Below are 21,238 nucleotides of genomic sequence, written 5' to 3'. Positions count from 1 at the left end.
CCATGATGCATGGAGCCCCTGGAGATCGCATCTCGCACTGTCAGGTTTCGAGGGCTTCGGAAGCCCCGGCACGGAAAAGGCATCATCCGCTAGACCAGGAAGCCTGGCGTGCGTGGCAGTGAGGCTGGCACTGGCAGCGGAGGCCCTGGTGCAGCAGCGCAGGGGGGACCGAGTCGGGGGCTGACCCGCCCGCTCAGGCAGAAGCAGCGGTGCCGAGGCCACCGGGCGCCTGAGTGCTGGCAGTGAGTGCTTCACTTGTGCTAACCTTGTGGAAAGCGAAAGCTGTTTGTTCTGGAAAAGCGGCCCAGGAAAATATTGATTGGAACAGCGTGTGAGCGAGATCCGCCTGTGTCTGCGGAACATGCAGGCAAGAGGCGAGGTGTGTATGAAGCCGCCCCCGTCTGCTTTGGTGTGGGATTGCCTGGCCTGGGGAGGCTTTGCGGTGGGGCGCGAGTGCTGGAACTCCCCCATGCAGATTGCCTGGGCGTCCTGCCTCCGATTCTTGGCCAAGGTGTCCCCATCAGGACTATCGCCTCCAGCTTGGCCCAGTCCCCTTGCCAAGCTGCCTTCACTACGTGCAGCCGTCACTCTCTCCTGGGGAAGGGGGCCCCCTGCTTTTACTTCCTTTGGTCTTTCCTGAAGCTCCTCCCGTTCAGTTTCATGGGATGAACCCGTAGGGTTCAGGTACTATGAGAGGAAGAGAAAAATGCTCCCCTCTCTGCATGCCAGCGATCCTTTCCACACCTGCGCCCCGTCCCCTCCTTTACCTTTGTTCTAAGCGAGAAGCCGCAAGGGCTGCAACGAACCCCGGTCCTGGTTTGCTTCCAGCGCTAGCAGCCACCCAAGGGCATCGGCCTCTTTGCAGCAGCTGCATGCCAGGGACACCTGACCCACTGAAACGCTCACTTGCCTGCCAGAGACCCCCCCCACCCCGCAGAGCCACTGTTTCTCAGGGTGAGTTGTAGGACCCACTGGGATCACAGGCATTCCTGGGTTTTGCGCCCTTCTGACAGCCACAGTTTCCCTTCACAGACTCCTGCAGCTGCACCTGGCGGGCAATGAGTGTGGTGTCAAAGCTCCCTTGCAGAACTGTAATTCCAGAGCGGCAAGAAAAGCTGTCTCTGCCGTTCGAGCACGTCCCAGCCCCTGCCCCTGGCCCTGCCCCTGGCCCTGCGGGGCCGAGCACGGTTGAAGGCAGGTGGCCCAGGCTCCCAAGCGATGCCGGCGGTGCAGATGGAGATGGCTGCAGAGACTCTGTGTGTGTGTGTGTGTGTGTGTGTGTGTGTGTGTGTGTGTGTGTGGCGGGGGAGACAGAGTGGTCCACTGAGGATCTTCTCTGCTCTGGCGAGGAGCCGAGCAGGAGGCCCCTGCTGGTTCCGCAGGTGGCTCGAGCCCCTGCTGTCCTCTCTGGCTGTGACGGTGGTGTGCAGGAGTCCCTGGCCCAAGACCCCTGGCGTTGCCTGGTTCTGTGGGGCAGAAGGGGCTTGGCTCTCTCTCCCAGGCGCATCAACAACCCCCACCTGTAGCTTCCCCGCAGCAGTGGGAACGTCATCCTATCCCGGCAGCCAGGCTGGGTTTTGGAGGAGTCCTTGGGGGCCACAGCCCAGAGGTGGGGGCTGTGCAGGCAGGGGATGCAGCCCAAGCTCAGACGCAGAAGATGCGAGTCCCACCAGCCCGATCTGGCTTGAAGCCCCGGCTGCCAGGACCTGGCCTTCGGAGAGGCGCTTTGACCTTCGGGAATGGGGGTGTGCTGCGTGCGAGCCAGGAAGCCCCTGGACAACTGGCGCTTTTGCCCTGGCTGCGGGTGCCCACCCCGCTGCATTGGCGGCAGGGGCACGAGCCCTCCAGGCAAGGAGACGGCTGAGCAGCCCGTGAAGGGCACTGCAAGAGACAGTCCGGTGCTTTGCCCCTGCGGGAGCTGCCCGAGCACCTGCATGGAGCTCTGTGCGGGGCATTGGGGCAGCCCTCCTCTTCCCCACTGCTCACGTGGGTTCCATGCCCTTTGCGACCTGAGTTTAGAGGGGCTGGTGGGGCTGCTGGTGAGCCATCTCTCTGCTCTCTTTCCCTCCCCCACAGAACCACCTGCCCTCGAGGGACTGCACCTGCTAAAAGGCAGCGGTGGTGGCAGCCAGGTGGCCCCCTGGAGGAACCCGCTGTTGCCGCTTGGCTGCTCCGCCTGGCTGCCAGCCTGCCGGACCCCTCTCCGAAGACCTTTCCCGTCCGCCATGGGGGTTCTGTGAGCCCCCAGAGTCTGCTTGAGGCCTGGCTCCCGGCACGGCCCTCCCCAGACCATGTGGCGGTCACTCCTGCAAAGCCCGCCGCTCCTTCCCCCCTGTCTGCACGTGACTGAGGTGGCTGCCGGCTGGGAGGCGCGCCTGGCCCTGTGGATCCTCAGCTTTGCCTCGGCCGTGGGGCAGATGGAGAGCCAGGCCTACTCGCCCACGGTGAACACCCACTACGGGAAGCTCCGGGGGGTGCGCGTGCCCCTGCCCAGCGAGATCCTGGGCCCCGTGGACCAGTACCTGGGGGTCCCCTACGCAGCGCCCCCTGTTGGGGAGAAGCGGTTCATGCCCCCCGAGCCACCCTCCTCCTGGTCGGGGATCCGGAACGCCACCCACTTCTCCCCAGTGTGCCCGCAGAACATCCACACGGCCGTGCCCGAGATCATGCTGCCCATCTGGTTCACGTCCAACCTGGACGTGGTGGCCACCTACATCCAGGACCCGAACGAGGACTGCCTGTACCTCAACATCTACATCCCCACCGAGGATGGTGAGTCCCGAGCGGGGCGCAGCAGGAACGCAGCCCCGGCCGCCGTGTGGTCCCGTGTGGTCGCGCATGCTGGTGTCGCCCTTCCCTGCCTGGTGCATGCCCGCCTGTGTGTGGAGACGCTTCTCTGGCCACGCTGCTTGTCCCGCGCTCTTCCCGGCTGCCATCTCCTCTCTCTCCCTCTCTCTTTCTCGCTCTCGCTCTCTCTCTCTCTCTCTCTCTCTCACACACACACGCACGCACGCACGCACGCACGCACACGCGCTGCCTCAGCCCATCCTGGTCCCCGCCACGGCATCCTCTTCCTCCTCTGCCATCGCCACGGGCTCCTCTCGTGTGTTGCCAAAGATGAGAAAACGCCCCGGCCGGGCCGGTCTCCGATCTTCACGGCGAGCGGCTGGTTCGGGGGCCAAGGGGCCGGGGGTGGGGGCTTGGGGTCGGTGTGGGTTCTCCTCCCCAGGACTCCTCCTCCTCTGCCCCCTCTGCCCACCTCGGATCGCCAGTGGGCAGGAGCGGGTGTCGCGCGGGCCGCCTGCTGCGCGCTTTGCGCACTCGCCCTCGCCGGACAGCGGCGCCTCCAACCCGCTCGCCCGCGGCCGGGCGAGCTGCGGCCGGCGCGCCTCTCTGCGCGGCGCCACGGCCGGCGACGAGTGGGGCGGCGGGGCCTCGTCCCGGCCCGCCCCGCGCCCAGCGCGCCAGCGGGCCGGGCCCTTGGTGGTGAGGCTGGGCGCCGCCGCCTAACGCTTCCTTTGCAGCGGGCCGCCGCCTTCGAACCGTAAGTAGCCGCGCCAGGAGGGCGCTCCAGCCTCACCACCAGCCCAGCCAGCCCAGCCCAGCCCAGCCCAGCCAGAGCGGAACGGGGGGAGCCTCGTACCTGCACAGCAGCACTGGGGGGAGCCGCAGCCCCTTCCCGGGCGAGGCGGCCGCTTCATGCTTAGCGCTCTCCCCCAGCCTCCTTCCCTGGCCCGGGCCTCCCGCCAGGGGCTGCCCTCCTCCACCCCCCTCCTTCCCCCGCGGTCAGTCCTGAGGGGCTCGGGGCGGGGGGCGGCGCCCGTGGGCGAGGAGGGGTGCATGGCCACGCGGCCCAGCGGAGCCTTCTGTTATTTTGTAGTCTTCTATTCATTTTACAGTAAAACGGATTTCCAAGGAATGCGCCAGAAAACCCAACAAGAAAATTTGTAGGAAAGGAGGTAGGTTGCGAGCCTTGGTCTGGCAGAGGGGCACAGAGACAGGCCAGAGAGAGGGTGAGCGCGGCAGGGGCCCCTTGGTTCGGGGACAGGTGGAGGGGCCTCCCCCAGGAGCTCCGGATGGGTCTGTCCACCCCTCTCCGCTTGGAGAGCTCTCTCTCTCCTCCAGCCCCCTTTCAAGCACGTGGCACAGGGAGACCCCTACCCCAGCCAGGAGCAGCAGCTGCGGCCCTGCAGTGCAGGCCACCCGTCCTACAGGCCTCTGGGGGGGAGGCCCCTCTGGCCCTCCCTGTTGCCCTCCCAGCCTCTGGATTGGCGTTAGTGCTAAGCGCGCCCACCGGCATCCCTGGCAGCAGAGGGGAAGCGTGCGGTGCCCAGTGTTGCTCAGCGTTTGCCTAGCAAAATGGTGCCTCCCTGGCATCCCCCCCCATCAGCCAGTTTTGTATGTAGGGTATGTGGCAGGGACATGACTGGCTGCAGTCGCCATGGCAACTCGGCCCCAGCCGCGCGTTCGTTCACGTGGTGCGAGCCGCCTCGGGTTTCTGGTGCGGGTGTCACCGGCACGTGGACACACTGGGACGCACCCCCGGCCTTTCCCCTCTTCCATGCATGCCCCCAGGACTCCCCTCCCATGCCCTTGACTTTTGGGGCCCCCTTTTGAACATGCCTTCCCTCCTGGCTTGGGGGCAGGTCAAACCGTGTGGCTCTGGGCACGGCCGAGTCCCCATCCTGAGTGCGGCCCCCCTTCCTTGGCGGCAAAGGGGCTTCCGTGCCCACTTCTTCCCCAGTGCTGCTCACTGGCCCCCTCCTAGCAGCTCCCAGGGCCCCTCCACGCTGAGCACTGGGAGGCTTGGCGAAGGGCCTCCCTCGCGTTGTGCCAGAACGGGCCACGTTGGCCTCCTGGGCCAGGCCAGGCCTGCTGTGGGCATGGGGCAGGCACAGGCTGGGCTCAACAGCTGAAATCCAGGCCCCCTTGCCGGCCTCTGAGCTGCCAGTGCCAACCCGCTGGGCACCTGCCAATCGGAGTGGCTTGCACACCCCGCCTGGCCCGGCCCAGCTCCGCCGTAGTAACAGAGCACCTGCCTCCGGATGGGTTGTGCTTGTGCAGAAATCGGCTCTGGAGCATCCCATGATCCCCTCGCCGCTCGGGCCCCTGGTGTCACAGGCCGCCTCTGTCCCAACGAAAGAGCACCGAAGCACTGGGGGGGGGGGGCGGGGGGGGCTGCAATGACCCCCCTTCCCCCGACAGGCTTCTGAGGCGTGAAGTGGTGGGAACGCTTGGGCAGCATGTGCGGGCATTTCCCGGTTGCTGCATGGAGCCAGCGCGCACAAACGCAGTCCTCCAAAGCAGAGGAGGAAGGAGCTTGCTTGCGGCCCGTCCCGTTGCCCGAGCCTCGGTGTCGGTGGCGGGAGGGCAGGTGGCAAGCGCTTCGCCCGGTGTTGTGCCTAGAAGTTGGGCTTGAGTGGTGGGTGGGGACTGGGGGTTAAGCCTGGGACTTCACACAAAGGTAAGTTCTAAAGAAGTGGGCCAGGGGCTTGGGGAGGGGGAGTTCCAGGCGCGAGGGAGAGCAGGGGCAATGCGGCCACTCTCAGCATTGATAATCCAGCAAGGGATTTTGCAGCCTGGGACACACATCCCCTTTCTGGCCCTCGGCTTTGAGAGAATGAGACATTCAGCACAACAGAGAATGTGGCAAAGTGCCGTGTGTTTTCACAAGAGAGTTCGCGTGAGGCAGGACCTCCGGGTAGCCTCTGCCGGGAGAAATGGCAGCAGGGACCGAAACAGCATGGCAGCTCCCCCCCCCCCCTTTGGTTCTGTACCTGGAAGGAATCAGGTGCTCCTTTGTCTGCGACGCATCACTTTGGGCTGTTCCCAGCCCGGATGAAGGAAATAACGGCTGGAAAGAAGCAACCTCCACCAGGACGGTGTCCGGGGAGAAAGGCTTGATCTGTTCCCCAGACCTTGGTCCTCACTGGGTCTTTTGCGTTTGCTCTTTTGTGAAGAGGCGCTTGAGAAAGGAGGCCGTAATTCTTCTTATGGCGACCTTGACCTTCCGGGGCGAATTTCTGTGAAGCGGCTCGTTTAGGATGGGCAGCCTTGCCTACATGGGTCACGGGAGGCCGTGGGTGCGCAGTCCACGGCCAACCCGCCTGTAACACGCGTGTTGTGACCTGCCAGAATTACCCAGGGTAGTGCGAGGGCACAATTGTGAGGAAAGATCACAGGAGGGAGACGCCAGAGCGGACCTAGGCTAGGTCAGGCCAGGATTAGTGCCTAAGCACTTAAAACGTTTGGGCTCAGCACCCATAGGACACAAATGTGTATGTTCATTTATATCTCAATATGTGAGTTTAGACATCATTCTTAGGAGTTATTTAAATGCCACAGGTGGAAAAACCAGCAAATTCTTTTCTCAGATTATCTGAACTAAAATAAATGCTCCAGTTAATTTGCACCCTGGCCCTGATCCTCTCACACCTTACTTTTGGGCCTTGCACAAGTAGTGCTTGTAGTAGTTGTTGTAATCATCAAGCAGGAAAAGATGTGGGATGTTGCGGCACACGAAGGAGAGGGAGAATTAAATTAACTCTTCCTTCCCCAGAGGCAGTCCCCTATAAATGCTGCCCCCCTCTGGCAATTCGGATGAGAGAAAGAAGTCTTTCTGGCAGCCAGAGATACTCAGATTCTCTGGGATGGATTCAGGGCCGTGGGAGACAGAGACAGGTCTGGGACAGGGACGGCAGAGCCCCTGCTTCAGATGGCGCTGAGGGCCTCTCGCTCTGGAGCCTCTGCTCTCCGACCCGGCTGGGCCTGCCTGTGATGCCGAGGCTCCCGCTCGTGTGCTCAATCCTGGCATCCTGGCCATGCCGCCAAAAAAGCGGCCAGGCGCTGACAGATCGGGATGCCTGCCAGCAGCCCACGAACTCGCAGGCGGTGACTGGACGTAGCCTCGCTCACCTCTTGGGTGCCACGTACTTCTACCTGCGCCTCTGCCTGGTGATGGAGGGGCTTCTGGTGCCCTCCTGCCTTCGAGGGCCAAGCCTCGCTCTGAAGCAGCGGGACATGTGCACCGAGCCGGCAGTGGCTGCTTGCGCTCCCTCCCCGCATGGCACTCCCGCACTTCAGCAGAAAGGCCGCTTCGTGGCCAGGGGAGGTTGCCAGGGACTCTGCCCTCGTACCACGGCTCGTGCCCACCTGGCACACCGATGAAGGACAGGCGCCCCCCAGACCGCCCTCCCCGGCCCTGTGCACGCACACGGGGGGCTCAAGGGAGGGAGGAGGGGCTGCTGGAGCCCAGGGCCCAGGCGCTGAAGGGGCCCGCAGGGTCCGCTGCGCCGCTGCACTGCCAGCGGTGGGGACGCTTCTGGCTGCGTGGAGCTCTGCTAACCAGGCGGGGGCGGCTGGCCCCCGCCCGCCTGGAACTCTCCGCAGCTGCCTTGCTGCACGTGGGGGAGCTCCCAGGTGCCGGCCCCACATGGCCCTCCGGGGCAGCAGCCCCGGTGGGTAGCCTCCGCCACCCTCCCGCTCCAGCTCTGTGGCGGAAACACAGGCGGAGGGCGCTGGCCCAGCTGCCCCCAGTTCGCATCCCGGAGCAACCCGGCCGAGCTGGGGGGGCTTCGCCTGCAGCCAGGGATGGGCGGCTGCAGTCGGACGTCGCAGGAGTGCTGGCCTGGGGGACCCCGGCAGCGAGCGGCCCGGCTGCCGATCCAGGCCTGCTGCCTGGCCCATCCAGTGGCCTTCTGGGCCTGCGTGCATCCTGGGGGGGCGGGGGGATGAAGCAAGGTGTGACCCCCCCCGAGTCCACTGGGGGAGCCTGAGGGAGTGGGCTGAGATGCTGCGCCCCACCACGGCCATCCGCAGCAGGACAGGAGGCCCTGAACCAGTGGGTGGGGGGGGAATGGAGCTTCTGGATGGGAAGCGTGGTCTCTCTCTCTTTCTGCCGTTTCCATGGCGACGGTGCGGCCCAAGCATCCGAGCGGTGGCTGGAGACAGGGGAGCTTTGTTTGGTCCAGGCGGGCTGGGCTCTGCCCCCCCCCCCCCCCGTCTCCTGCCCTCTGGCTTTGTGGAGGCTTCACCTCCCAGGCAGGTTCACTTTGTGCGGTGGGGGAGCCACTGGCAGCCCAGAGCTTTGGGGGCAGGAAAGCCCCCTCGTGTTGGGCCTGGCTGGAGGGGGCAGCAGTCAGGGGGCCCCTTTGACCCTCACCCATCTGCTGCCTAAAAATGGGCAGCTGCAAACAGCTTGTACCAGTGACCATGGCCAGAGGAGCAGAGACCAGTCCCTGTGGCACCTGGGTGGTCTTGTGGGTGGAGGGCCACAAGGCCTGCGGCGGCGGCAGTGGGGGGGGGGCTCAGATCCCACTCGCTGAAGCAGCATCCGTTTCTTCCCAAGTGCGCGTTTGCCGGCCTGCTCTCCGGTAAACCAACCGTTTGCAACGAGCGTGGCTGAAGCTCTGTTCCCTACTGGCCTCCAGAAAGCCACCCCAGGACCCTCCGCTCTAAAGGCAGCAGCCTCCTAAAAGGGGCATTCACAAAGAGACCTTAGACCCCACGGTTAGGATCCCCCCAGTTGGCCTGGAGATTCGGGGCTGTAGGGGGCTCATTTCTGCCCTCTGGTGTGTGCGAACAGCACTTGGGCATGAGCCTGGAAGCCATTCTTTTAACCTAAAGGGTGATGGCAGAGACCAAGGTATGTGCTTTGCGTCTGAGGTTTCCCCAGTTCAGTTCCAAGCTTCTCAGAGGGATCTGGTAGGGGGCAAAAGGGGACAGGTCGTCAGACCCTGGAGAACTGCTTCCTGTCCGAGCAGATTTTTTATTTTTCACACCTTATTTCACTCAGCACGCAGCTACCTCTGCCCCTACCTGGGCTCTCCGTGCGGCTCACAAGACACTCTGGGCTGAAGAGGCCATTCTGGGCGGGCTTGGGTCGGGAGTGGGTGCAGCACCCCTCAAGGGAGCAGGCAGGCCACCGTCCGGGCGCCTCGCAGCCTCCATCGCCCGGCCCCACTGCTGCCCGCGGGAGGGTGGGCAGGCGGGTGCTGGCCTCTGTCCCCCGCGGGAGCGCCACGCGTGCACCGGCCTGCCCGGCACCCCCCCACCCCCACTCAGCCCGGCACCCACCTCGTGCATTCTCCAAGCAAGCCTGGCGCGGGTGGGCCACCGGGCATCCCGTGGGTCGTCCGTGTGGCAGCCAGGGGCAAGCCCTGCACACTTGCGAGGCCCTGGGCGGTGCACCCCACAGGGGGCACCCTGCTCGGTCTCCTCACGCAGAGGCGGCTTGCCCCGTCCAGCCACCCCGTTCTGCCGAGGGCTGCTGGCTTTCCCAAGGGTCCCGGTGCCTCCTGAACCTCCAGGGAATCCCGCTGCTTGGGAAGAGAAAGAGAGCGGGACGTGCCTGCCCATGCATGTCCGTCCCAAAGCCCCAGCGTGTGACCCCCCACCGCCTCGCAGCCTGGCCCCTCGCCCACAGGCCTGGCCCCGGCCTGCCACGCCTGGGGGTGGGGGGGGCATCTCTGTGGACGGGGGGGTCACTCTTGCGGCGAGTAGCCCCTTGCCCAGCCCAGGAATGGGAGAAGGGCAGCTGTGTCCCGTCCCGTCCCGTCCCCCCAGTGCTGCTTCTGGAGGTCAGAGGGGGCAGAGGTGCTTAGCGGAGCCCAAGCGCTGCCCGGGCGCCGTGCCCACCTTCTCTGCAATCATGCTATTTTTGAATTCTCTTTTGTTTCTTTTTTCCTTTTCTTCCTGTTTTGTTTTCCTTTTTTTCTCCTTTCCTTTTTGTTCTGTCTCCTCGTGTTTGGTCCTCAGGCTCCAGCGCTAAGAAACAGGGCGAGGACTTAGCAGATAATGACGGGGATGAAGATGAAGGTATTTGTGTGTGCCAGGTGGCCACCGCTGCATGAGCTCACGCTCTCACACGCTCGCTCGCTCGCTCGCTCTCTCTCTCTCTCTCATGCACTCCTCCTCCGCTGCGCCATCCCAGGACGCCCCCGCTGCTTGTGTCTCTGTCTCCGTGTGCTGAGCGGGTGCATGGGAAGAGCGCAGGGTTGGAATGCTCTGGGGCCCTCAGCCGCCCCCCTGGATGCGGGCAGGGGGACGGGATGCAGAGCCGGCCGGGCGGCTGCGGTTGCTCCCAGGGCCAGATCGCTGCCGGGCAACGGCCTCGCAGGCAAAGGTGGGCGCCAGCGGGGCAAGCGGAAGGAGAGTGGCCCAGGGCACACCGTGGCCTCTCCCAGCTTCCAGTCCGTTCCCCACCAGCCATCAGAGATACTTTTCTTTGACGGACACCCCCGCCCCCACACACTGATTGCCTGGCCTGCCACCCATGCATAGCATAGCAGATCTGCCGGCCTCGAAGGAGCCCGGGGACCTGCCGCCGCCGCCGCCCGGGTGTCTCTCCCCCTGCTCCAGTGTGCTCTCTCTTTCCTCCTCCTCTTGGCTGCCCTCACCCCCCCCCCAAGGCAGGCCAAGCCCAGCAGGAAGGGACACGTACGCCCCTCTGCCGTGCTGGCTGGTCTCCCCGCCAGTGTTAGCTGCCCCGTCCAAAGGCCAGGCTCCAGCCCTTCTGACACCATGTGGGGGACAAGCCTAGCTGCTCTGCCGGCCACACGGCGTGGGTGCAAGGGGGCCATGGCTTCCCCCAGGCAGCTGGTGGCCAAGCACCTCCCACGGTCCATGGAGCAGAGGGAGCAGCCAGGAGCCAAGGGGCTGCCGCCCTCTCTTGGGATCCAGCAGGGAAGAGGCTGGTCCGGGTGTCCACAGTCCAAGCAGGGCCTGCTGATGGCAGGGTCTGGAATGGTCCGCCGGCCCAGCCTATGTGAAGGGGACGCTGCCCTTGGACTCTCGGTGCCGGCCAGCATTCACCTGTGGAATAGCGTGTGCTTCTGTGCAGCTGCCTGTTGGCGGCAGAAAGAGGGATCGGCTTGCGGTCCCTGCTGCTGGGCAGTCATTGCAAAAGGGGGAGCAAGCCGGCTTCCTCCCGGCCGCCTCTCCTCGTGCCCCTGCCCCAGGCTCATCGCCAAGGGACAAGGCCTCTCTGCACCGGCAGGTGCCGTGCTCACCCAGTAGGAGCGCACCGGGCTCCCCGCAAAAGGGCAATGGCACGTTTGCCCTCGGAGGACCTTGAGCACCGAGCTGCCCGGGAGACGTGCGGCCGCTTCCCAGATGCCAGGGCAGCACCGCTTCCCCTCTCGGGGCTTCCTGGCAAGGGCCGTGGCAGCCTCAGCCGGCCCGAGGGGACGTGCGCCCAGATGGCGCCGCCTCCACCCCGCCCCCTTCCCGTGCCCCCCCCCCCCCAGCGCTTGTCCTGCCATCCTCCTTTGCATCAGAAAACGGGCTGAGCAGGGAAAGGGGCAGTGCCTGGGAATGCCTCCCTGTGTGGCTGGGGGGCGGCTGGCCTGTCAGGCCACGTGTGGCTTGCCCCCCCCCCTTTGTGTTTGAGCACCGTTTCAGCAGAAAGGATCCACGCACTGCCCCGGGGACCCCTTTCTTAGTGTCTTTTTAAAAAACCACATCTGGGAATGGGTCTTCCTCCAAACCTTGGTGTCGCTTGCCATCACAGCATCTCTGAAAAAAGGGAAAGCCGCCTCTGTCTCCACGCAGCATCCTGCCCGGCGTAAGCCTCGCCGTAACCCACTTTGCGCTCCAGGGCGTAGCTTCCAGTGAATGGAGCGCTGGTCCTCCATACGCAGGGCAGCCCTGTCAGGCGCCACTGCCAGGTGGGCTTGGGGGGCTTGCGACGGCAGGACTGGTGGGCCAGGGCTGCTCTTTCCGGAGGGGAAGCAGGTCCACAAATGACTCCCCAGGCCCAGCCGTCCCTGCTGGGTGTGCTGCTCCCAAGAAGCAACGACTGAAGAGAGCAGGGGCCCTGGGAGAGGCCCCCCCGGGAGGGGCCCGGCTGCTGTGGGCGGAGTGGGAGAGCCAGAGGAGGCCGCGCTGCCTGCCTGCTGCCCCGGGACAGCGTCGTCTCCTGGGCAGTGTCGCCTCGGAGGGGCTCCCTCCCACGGGGCAGTGCTGGTCACTTGTCCCTGCAGGGGGGCCCTGGGGCCCTGGTCCAGGCCCAGCAGAGCAGTGGGCCCAGGAGGCCTCCCCACGGTGCCCGGCTCGTTGCATCTGCGCCAACGGCTGGGAGTTGCAGGGCAATGGGCGCGCTCTGTGGGCAGGAAAGCGCCCTGGAGGCCAGGCTGGGCCTCTTCTGCCGCCCCAGGAGCCGCCTGGCCACCTCGTCTGGCCGTGGCGACGAGGGGGCCCTGCCGGAGTCCTGTCTCTAGCTTCTCTCCGCAGACATCCGGGACAGCGGGGCCAAGCCGGTGATGGTGTACATCCACGGGGGCTCGTACATGGAGGGCACGGGCAACATGATCGACGGCAGCGTGCTGGCCAGCTACGGCAACGTCATCGTCATCACCCTCAACTACCGCGTGGGAGTGCTGGGTACGCGGCTGGCGGGCGGGGGCCACGAGCACCCGGCAAGGGCCTGCCCGGCTCGGCTCTCCCAGACTGCTTGGCCGGAGGCGTGGGGATTCCACCTGCCCTCCTCCCCACGGAGGAAGGCCTGTTGCGAGCCGAGGCGCCCCTGCCCAGCCCCGGGGGCGCCCCTGCCCAGCCCCGGGGGCGCCCCCGCTCAGCACCGTTGCATCCGTGATGCTCCCCCGACGCCACGGGGACCCGGCGGAGCGTGCTTGCCTCACACAGACTGAGCCCGGACGGGGCTGCTGTGCCCGAGCGGGGTGAGCGCCTCCCCACTGGCTTCCCCACCGGGGCCCAGCCACCTCTCTGTCGAAGCCTCCCGTGACCAGCTGGGCGGATGGCAGGAGGGCCGCTTCGCCTGCCTGGGAATTCTGTCTCATTTACACATCCTGGCACGGCAGAAAGCAAATATTGATCTGTGGTTAAATACTGAATAAGTGTGTTTGCCCTGCCCTCCTCGCTGCCTGGCAAGCAGTGTGAGCGAGCTGTGCCGGAGGGAGTATTCCGTGCCTCCACTGGGAGCGGCCTGGCACCTCCAGCGTCGGGCAGGGGCAGCGCCCCCCTCTCCTTGTGGGCCACGCTGAGCAGGTCCCCGGGCCCGGCTGCTTCTGCTCAGGGAAGGGTCCTCCCTGGGGGTCTTTCGCCACTGCCTTTGCGCTCCGCCTCCTCCCTCCCTGCCCCCTCCTCAAGCGCCTTGCTCTGCCCCGGGCCAGGAAGGGGGCAGTGCCCGTATTTAATGGCCCGCTCTGATTTGGGGGGCAGCTGCGTCTGCACCAGAGCCCGTGAGCCTCGGTGAAGGGTTGGAGGCCCAGAGGAAATGGCTGGACTCGCCCACCAAGTCGCCTTTTTCCTTCACAGATTCCCCTGATCATTTAAGGCCCAACTTTCTTGAGATTGTCCAAAAGCAAAGTGCAAGTATAACGTAGATAAACACGACAGGAAGGATCCAGATTAAGAGCTGCCACTTCCGCCAGCACTTAAGTCTTGCCCCTTACCCCCAAATATGGGGCAAGGCCTCGCCGAGATGCTGCCGGGGACCGCGCGACACCAGCTCGACAGCAGGCCCGGGAGGGCCGATGGGCACCCCAGCCAGCTGGCGCTGAGGCAGCGCCTGTGGGCCGGCTCTTCCCCGGCGCAAGATGGCGGGCTGGGCTTGCTCCGGCCGAGGGAGCCGAGGCTCGCCTCAGCGACGGGCCAGGGGCTTCATGGCCTGCCCAGGGTTGCTCAGGGCAACCGGGCACGTCGGGAGTCGCGGGACCTTCTGCCACCCGGGCGTGCCTGGGACCGCGCTCTCGGCAGCCTGCACGGCCCTCCCGGACGCAGACCGAGCGGGAAAGCAGCCACGTGTTCCCAGCGACGGTGCGTGTGCCACGAGCCGCCTCAGCAGCGGGCCCAGCCGCACGACGCTCAGCCATCCTCGCACGGAAGAGCCCTCGGCAGTGGGCCCCGCGGGGTCCCCGGGCGAGGCTCGAGGGCGCCCTGCCTCGCCGGGGCCAGCGGCACACCCACGACGCGGTCTGCTTGTCCCCAGGCTTCCTGAGCACCGGGGACCAGGCCGCCAAGGGCAACTACGGGCTGCTGGACCAGATCCAGGCGCTGCGCTGGATCAGCGAGAACATCGCCTTCTTCGGGGGCGACCCCCTGAGAATCACCGTCTTCGGGTCTGGGATTGGCGCCTCCTGTGTGAGCCTACTCACGCTGTCACACCACTCGGAAGGTGAGCGCCCCGCGTCCTCGTCCCCTGGGGAGGGGGGTGTTGGCGGGGCGAGGGCGAGGCTGAACCCCTTCCCCGTGGCCTCTCGGCCCCTCCCGTAGCTGACGTGCGCGGATTCTGGCCTCGCGCCCCCCGCCTTCTCTGCGCCCTCCCACGGGGGCGAGCTCCAGCATCGTCTTCCCGGGAGGCCGCCGCGTGAGCCCGTGAAGCCTTGCCGTCAGCCAGGCGGCGGCCAGCGTGCCCGTGCCCGAGAAGTGGCACTGGGGGGGGGCATTCGGGCAACCGTGAAATGCGCGTGTCCCGGGACCGGGAGTGCCAGGATCGTGGGCTGCTGGGCTCCTTCGAACTGCCTTTGCCCCCTGGAGGCAACGCTTTGCCCACCGGAGCCCTGCTCAGCCGCTCGAAGCCCAGGCTGCCTCTTCCTTCCTGGGGTGAAGCCGCCTGGTGCTTGGTGTCCCTTTTCTTCTTCTGACGTTCCCCAGTCCGATGTTCTCCGGGGAGGTTTGTCTAGGAGTCCTGGCAGGAAGGAGGTGGGGTCAGGAGGTGAAGAGGGGCCGAGGGGCGGGCTCGGATTCCCAGGTGCTTTAGTTGAAGGAGGCACAAGGAGAGCTGTCCAAAAAGAAGTACCAGCTGCAAACTGGGCCCAGGGGAAGCCAGTGATACGCCATGAAATGGCCGCGGCCACTTGGGGTTGAAACTGCTGCGGCTGCGTTTCTCCGGATCCAAGGGGAGCGGCTGCAGGACTGGCCGGCTGGGGGAGGCTTGCGCTCAGGTGTACGAAGGGCTCCACAGGCCCCTTCCAAGGGACCTTGCCCCCGGGCCTGGAAGCCAACTCTAACCGAGGGGCTCCGTGCAAAGGGCCCGCTTTGCTTCTGGATTTGCTTTCCGAAACCTGCAGGCCTGATGGACGCCACACTCCAGAGTAAGGTTTAGGCCAAATCCTGCACTCCTGGACCTGCTAACGCAGCTGCGGGAGCCAGAGAGCACCGGAGGGTGCTGACTGGGCAGCTGGAAGCTGAGTGAATGGGTCCCAGAAACCAGCCACGCCTGTGCAGGAGTGGCCCCCAGGCATGCCCAGCCGGCAGCTAGCCCCCCACGTGAGGAGCACTGCCCTGGCCTGGGGGAGCAGTTACCCGCGGTCCCTCCTGCAGGCAGCCTGTGATACCCCCACCGCTGGGAAACACCCCATGGCCCAAGCTCCGCTTCCTTTCTCAGAAGGGCGAATCGTCTTCAGCGTGGTGAAGATCGTGCATCTGCCCAGCTGGCTCCTGGGGCCTGTGGAGGGAGCTGCACTTGCCTCGCCCTTTGGGAACATTTTGACAGGTCCCCTTAGGGCTATGGGGCACAAGGCACTGCCACGACTCCAGAGCACAGTGTTTTCCTGCTGCCTTGATGTGCAAAGGGGGGTCGGGCCCACCTGCAGGGGCGGCGTTGATGGTGCCCGCACCTTGCCGCCTCTTGCTCGATGCCCTCCGGGGCTTTCCTGCCCTCGCTCCGCCTTTCTCCTCACTTCAGGAGCACTGCTGAAGAGACAGGGGAGCAGCTCCTCCCTAGTCTAGGAGTCCTCCACCTGGAGTCACCTGAGCTTACTGAATTGTCGGGGGGGGGGGCGGGGAGCAGCTGCTGCAGAGGACCAGGGGCTGCAGCTTAGAGGGGATGTGGGAGGCGGCTGTCGCTGGGGGACCCTGCCTGGTGGCTGGAACCGGAGGGAGGGAGGCTGGGGGTCATTTCTGTGGAGGGAGCAGTCACCATTAGTGTCTTCTCTGGGGAGACTCATCACGTGTGGGTGGAAGATGGGCTTTGTGTGCCCAAAGTCCGTTAAAAGGAGCTGGGGAAGCAGAGGCAGGAAGGCCCTTTGGCAGCATGGGTGCCAGGGCGCCTGGCGGGCGGGCGGAGCATTGGCAGCAGGTCGGCGGTGTGGAGGGGAGGGAGCCATGCCTGCTTCCTTCCCCAGGAACGTGCCGTTCGCGCGCTGCATGGATCCCCAGGGCGCTGTGCGTGTGCGTGTGCGCGTGTTTGCGGAATGCACAAGTGCGAGCGGGAGGAGCGAGAGGGGGCGCTGCGAGAGCAGGTGGCTGCATTAATCAGGGCTCACACCGCTGTTGTGAGGGGCGGGGAGGGGAGGGGAGGGCCACATCCCTGCGCCTGCTGGAAAATGCCGGAGCCATCGCCAGGGCTGTCCGGGCTGCTGGGCTCCCCGCTCCGTCACCAGTGGACTTCTGCCTGCAGGGTGATCAGCCCCAGAGCTGCCCTGCAGAGGCTCGTGGGCCAGCAAAGAACCGGAGGATCTCTGCTGCCTCGCTCTGCGCAGCCCGCATTTCCACGCACACCTTGCAGCGCGAGCGAGACGTCATTTGCCAGCAAGCGGAGCAGGCGAGAAATGCAGCAGCCCCTGGGGAAGGGGGAAGAAGCAGCCGGGGAAGAGAGCCGGCGCGGGTGGGAGGCAGGGGGTCTGCCGGGAGAGGCGGGCGGGCGGGCAGTCCAGCTGCGATGCTTCCCCTGCCACTGAAGGTGCAGAGCAGAAAGGCCTGCTTCTGGTATTCCCTCCACGAACAGGCTCCCCACTACCCCCTGCCCTGCAAAGGCACAGCGCTCCCCTTGAGCTCTGCCCCACTCTTCCGCATCGCTGGTTCCGGGGGGCTAATGCGCTGGGCCTGCCCCAACCCTACACAGCAGTCGTGCTTTTCATGTCCCCACGGTGGGATACTGTGGAGCCAGCAATGCCTTCCATCGGGAGAGGAAGCTCTGTGCAAATGCACAGGTCTTGAGCAGATCCTGGGCAACTGCAGGGGCGGCGGCAGCCTCTCTGCCTGAGGAGCGAGGGGCTGCTGGTGAGAAGGCCCTGCTGCGTGCGTTCCCCTTGCCAGCCTGAGCTCTGTGCCCCGTGGAGCCCAAGGAGGCTTCGGACAAGGGCACAAGGGGCAAGAACGGGGCGGTTTTGTGGTGGGCACGGGTGGCCCTTGCACTCTGAAGGTGTGCTTGCCCCATGGTGGAAGGACAGGCCCAGGGAGCACACGTGGCCCCCGCAGCAGCCCCTTCGTGCCGTGCTGGGGGGCCCTCGCCACATGCCACCTGCGACGGTGCCTGCCAGGCTCGCGGTCAGGATGCTGCCCCAGCAGAGCAGGTGGGCTGCAGGCGGGAGCGAGTCCCTGGTTGGCGAAGGGCGGCGGGAGGGACCAGCCTGCTGTTCTCTCAGATGCAGCCTGGGGGCGAGGCGGTTTTTAACATTTTATTTATTTATTAAAACATTTCTATGCCGCCCCATTCGCCGAAGCCTCGGGGCGGCTCACAACATAAAATTAAAATACAAGAAATAACAATATAAAATCAGTCGCCCTGGCACTTAAAAGGCACTTACAGGAAGGCAAAATGGAACGTGTGACTGAGGAGGAGGCAGGCACGGAGCTGGCAGGAACGAATCCAGCCAGGCAAAGGCCTGAGATGAGTCACCCTGCGCCAGAGGGAAGGTCAGGAACACCAAGGAATAGGGACACGTCACCTGCTGGCAGGCCGGGCCGGGCCGGGCCGGGCCGGGCCGGGACGCCGCCGGACCTCCTGGACGCTTTCCTCTGCCAAAGGCGGATTCTGCACGTGACGCGTCCCGTCGCGCACGGCGTGAGCCCGCGTGTGTGCCGGGAAGCCGGAGATGCACTGGGATCACAGCGCAGGCCTGGGACAGGGGTTCGCCCTGCAGGCCGCCCTCACCCCTGCCCCCACCTCAGCTGCGCCGCGGCCCCTTTTGGCATTCCAGGCACGAGTCCCCGGGAAGGAACCCTGGCTCGGTCCCAGCGCTCCCCTGCCAGCCCAGGGCCTTTGTGGGCCGCTTCCTAGGCCCCGCGCCTCCTGCCTCTGGTGTTCCCTCCAGCAGAAAGGCCCCTTTGTGCCGCCGGGGCACTGCTGCTCTGCGCGCCCGATTGGCACAGAGCGGGGCCCAGCTGGGCAGGAAGTGCGAGCTCCTCTCGGAGGGACGCGCAGGGTCAAGTGGCGCGGGCTTAACCCCCCAGCTGCCGGCCCCCAGCAGCCCCGCCTGGGGCCAGGGGCAGGGCAGGAGGGCTGCGGCAGCGCCGGCCCCTCGGCACACGCAGCCCGGGCAGGAGTCGTGCCGGGCCCGGCTGCGCTGCTGCCGGGGGGGGGGGGGAAGCAGGAATGGTGGGGGCGCCTGCCGCAGGCCCGGAGCGCTCTGCCCAGCAGCCAGGCCCGGGACGAAGGAGCGGGCGGGCGCCTCTGCTCCCAGGACAGCTGCCGCCGCCTCCGCTGCACAGGGCCGGGCCTTCCCCGGGAGCCAAGTGGCACAGACACTGCCGGGGCGGGAGGGGTCCGCAGGCACACGTGCGCGCACACGCGCGCTGCAGTGCCGGCTCCTCACAGGTGCCAAGGCTCCCCCTCTGGGCCTGAGGAGCGCTCCGGGGCGCCCTTTCCCTGTGCCCTCTGGCCGCCTTGGCCCGGCACTCCCCGGAGTGCCTGGCCAGCTGCGGCCGCTGGGGCCCCGGGTGACCCCGGGGCGCCCTCCCGCCGTGGCGGGCCCCGCTCGGCTCGCCCAACACTCACACCTGCCCGGCGTCTTTACCCGCAGGCCTCTTCCAGCGGGCCGTCATCCAGAGCGGCTCCGCGCTGTCCAGCTGGGCCGTCAACTACCAGCCGGTGAAGTACACCAGCCTGCTGGCCGACAAGGTGGGCTGCAACGTGCTGGACACGGTGGACATGGTGGACTGCCTGAGGCAGAAGAGCGCCAAGGAGCTGGTGGAGCAGGACATCCAGCCGGCGCGCTACCACGTGGCCTTCGGACCCGTCATCGACGGAGACGTCATCCCGGACGACCCGGAGATCCTGATGGAGCAGGGCGAGTTCCTCAACTACGACATCATGCTGGGCGTCAACCAGGGCGAGGGGCTCAAGTTCGTGGAGGGGGTGGTGGACCCCGAGGACGGCGTCTCGGGCAGCGACTTCGACTACTCCGTCTCCAACTTCGTGGACAACCTGTACGGCTACCCTGAGGGCAAGGACACGCTGCGCGAGACCATCAAGTTCATGTACACGGACTGGGCCGACCGGGACAACCCCGAGACGCGCCGCAAGACGCTGGTGGCCCTCTTCACGGACCACCAGTGGGTGGAGCCCTCGGTGGTGACGGCCGACCTGCACGCCCGCTACGGCTCCCCCACCTACTTCTACGCCTTCTACCACCACTGCCAGAGCCTCATGAAGCCGCCCTGGTCCGACGCGGCCCACGGGGACGAGGTGCCTTACGTCTTCGGGGTGCCCATGATCGGCCCCACCGACCTCTTCCCCTGCAACTTCTCCAAGAACGACGTCATGCTGAGCGCCGTGGTCATGACCTACTGGACTAACTTTGCCAAGACCGGGTAGGTACCCCCAGACGGTGCCATCAGGGCCCACGCTGCTGGGGGGGCCGGCCTCTTCCGACGGCCTCTGCCTGTCGGCACCAGCGCGAAAGGCCAGGCCGGGACCGGAAGCGGCCGGGCTGTGCCAGGTTCCTGCTGCAAACCAGCCCCTCCTGCTGTCCACAGCCGGACGCTGCATGTTCGAGGGACGGGCCGCTTGCTGAGAGTGGTGTGGGAGGAGGCGGTGCCTGTCCCGGCTCTGCATGCCGCCGGTCCCGTGACCCACGGAGGGACACAAACGGGCGCCTCAAACTGAGTCAGGCCCCGGGTCATTCACCCCGGCGTTGCTGACACTGCCCGGCAGCAGCGGCTTTCCAGTGTCCCAGGCGGGCATTTTGTGGAGCTGCAGGGATGCCCTGCCACTGGGCTGGGACCTTCCTCAGCCAGCGGCACCTCCAGCTGAAAAGCAGCCAGGGAGCCAGTGCTGGAAAAGCTGGAGAGCTGCTTCTGGACAGTGCAGGACCAGGGATGAACGGGGGACCTGGCATGCTGCCCCCCAAAGCCTCCCCTCCGTCCACGGGAGCCTCCTGGTCCAGCAGCAACGCACGCCGTTCCTGCTAGTCATGCAATCCCATTTTAGTGGGAGTCGCCATTCAGAGCGCCAGGCGCGGGACCAGCGTGCCCTCGGGGGGCAGCGTGCTCCCCGAGGGCCCGTGCACAACGGCGGCACGTGGCTGACCTGCGCCTCCTTTCTTTCTTTCCCAGGGACCCCAATAAGCCGGTGCCGCAGGACACGAAGTTCATCCACACCAAGGCCAACCGCTTTGAGGAGGTGGCATGGTCCAAGTACAACCCTCGGGACCAGCTCTACCTGCACATTGGGCTCAAGCCCAGGGTGCGCGACCACTACCGCGCCACCAAGGTGGCCTTCTGGAAGCACCTGGTGCCGCACCTGTACAACCTGCACGACATGTTCCACTACACGTCCACCACCACCAAGGCCCCGCCCCCCGACGCCACCCAGAACTCGCACATCACGCGCCGGCCCGGCGGCAAGGCCTGGAGCACCAAGCGGCCGGCCATCTCCACCGCCTACACCAGCGAGGGCTCCCCGGAGAAGTGGAGCCCGGAGCAGGACGGCGCCGGCACGCTGCTGGTGGAGAACCCGCGCGACTACTCCACGGAGCTCAGCGTCACCATCGCCGTGGGCGCCTCGCTGCTCTTCCTCAACGTGCTGGCCTTCGCCGCCCTCTACTACCGCAAGGACAAGCGCCGGCAGGACACGCACCGCCAGCCCAGCCCGCAGCGGGCGGCCGCGCCCAACGACATCAGCCACGCGCCCGAGGAGGAGATGCCCTCCCTGCAGGCCGGCCAGAGCCGCCACGGGGACTGCGAGGCCGTGCCGGCCCACGACGCCCTGCGCCTCACCGCCCTGCCCGACTACACGCTCACGCTGCGCCGCTCGCCCGACGACATCCCCCTCATGACGCCCAACACCATCACCATGATCCCCAACTCGCTGGTGGGGCTGCAGACCCTACACCCCTACAACACCTTCGCGGCTAACTTCAGCAGCACGGGGCTGCCCCACTCGCACTCCACCACCCGGGTATAGCCGCCCGGGGGCCATGCCAAGCCCGCCGTAAACGCCGCCCTCCCCCGACCCGGTGCCGCGGGGCCGGGCCGGGCAGGCGCTCCGGCGGCCTCTCACCAGGACGGGCGCTTGGACTGCCCCCAGGCCAGCCCCAGGGCAGCAGAGCCCCTC

General features: G+C 66.2%; 1 protein-coding gene across 6 annotated transcripts; it reads left to right on the top strand.

The window, feature by feature from the left end:
- Positions 1 to 2,165: 2,165 nt before the first annotated feature.
- Positions 2,166 to 21,088, top strand: NLGN3 (neuroligin 3). Of its 6 annotated transcripts, XM_044452744.1 has the most exons (7): positions 2,166 to 2,772; positions 3,900 to 3,959; positions 9,757 to 9,816; positions 12,232 to 12,381; positions 13,949 to 14,134; positions 18,705 to 19,494; positions 20,239 to 21,088. In XM_044452744.1, the coding sequence occupies exons 1-7, from the start codon at positions 2,292 to 2,294 to the stop codon at positions 21,086 to 21,088; spliced, it is 2,577 nt and encodes an 858-aa protein (XP_044308679.1). In that variant the 5' UTR covers positions 2,166 to 2,291. The 6 variants fall into 6 exon arrangements, with proteins under 6 accessions (XP_044308679.1, XP_044308682.1, XP_044308680.1 ...); XM_044452747.1 differs by lacking the exon at positions 3,900 to 3,959 and having other exon boundaries at positions 2,321 to 2,772; XM_044452745.1 differs by lacking the exon at positions 3,900 to 3,959 and having other exon boundaries at positions 2,321 to 2,772; positions 13,949 to 14,170.
- The last annotated feature ends 150 nt before the right edge of the window (positions 21,089 to 21,238 follow it).

The sequence above is a fragment of the Varanus komodoensis genome, unplaced genomic scaffold (assembly GCF_004798865.1).
Source record: "Varanus komodoensis strain SLA01 unplaced genomic scaffold, ASM479886v1 scaffold74, whole genome shotgun sequence".
NCBI classification, from domain to species: Eukaryota; Metazoa; Chordata; class Lepidosauria; order Squamata; family Varanidae; genus Varanus; species Varanus komodoensis.
The sequence above is the reverse complement of the archived record's forward strand: the minus strand, read 5'-3'. Positions and strand labels throughout refer to the sequence as shown.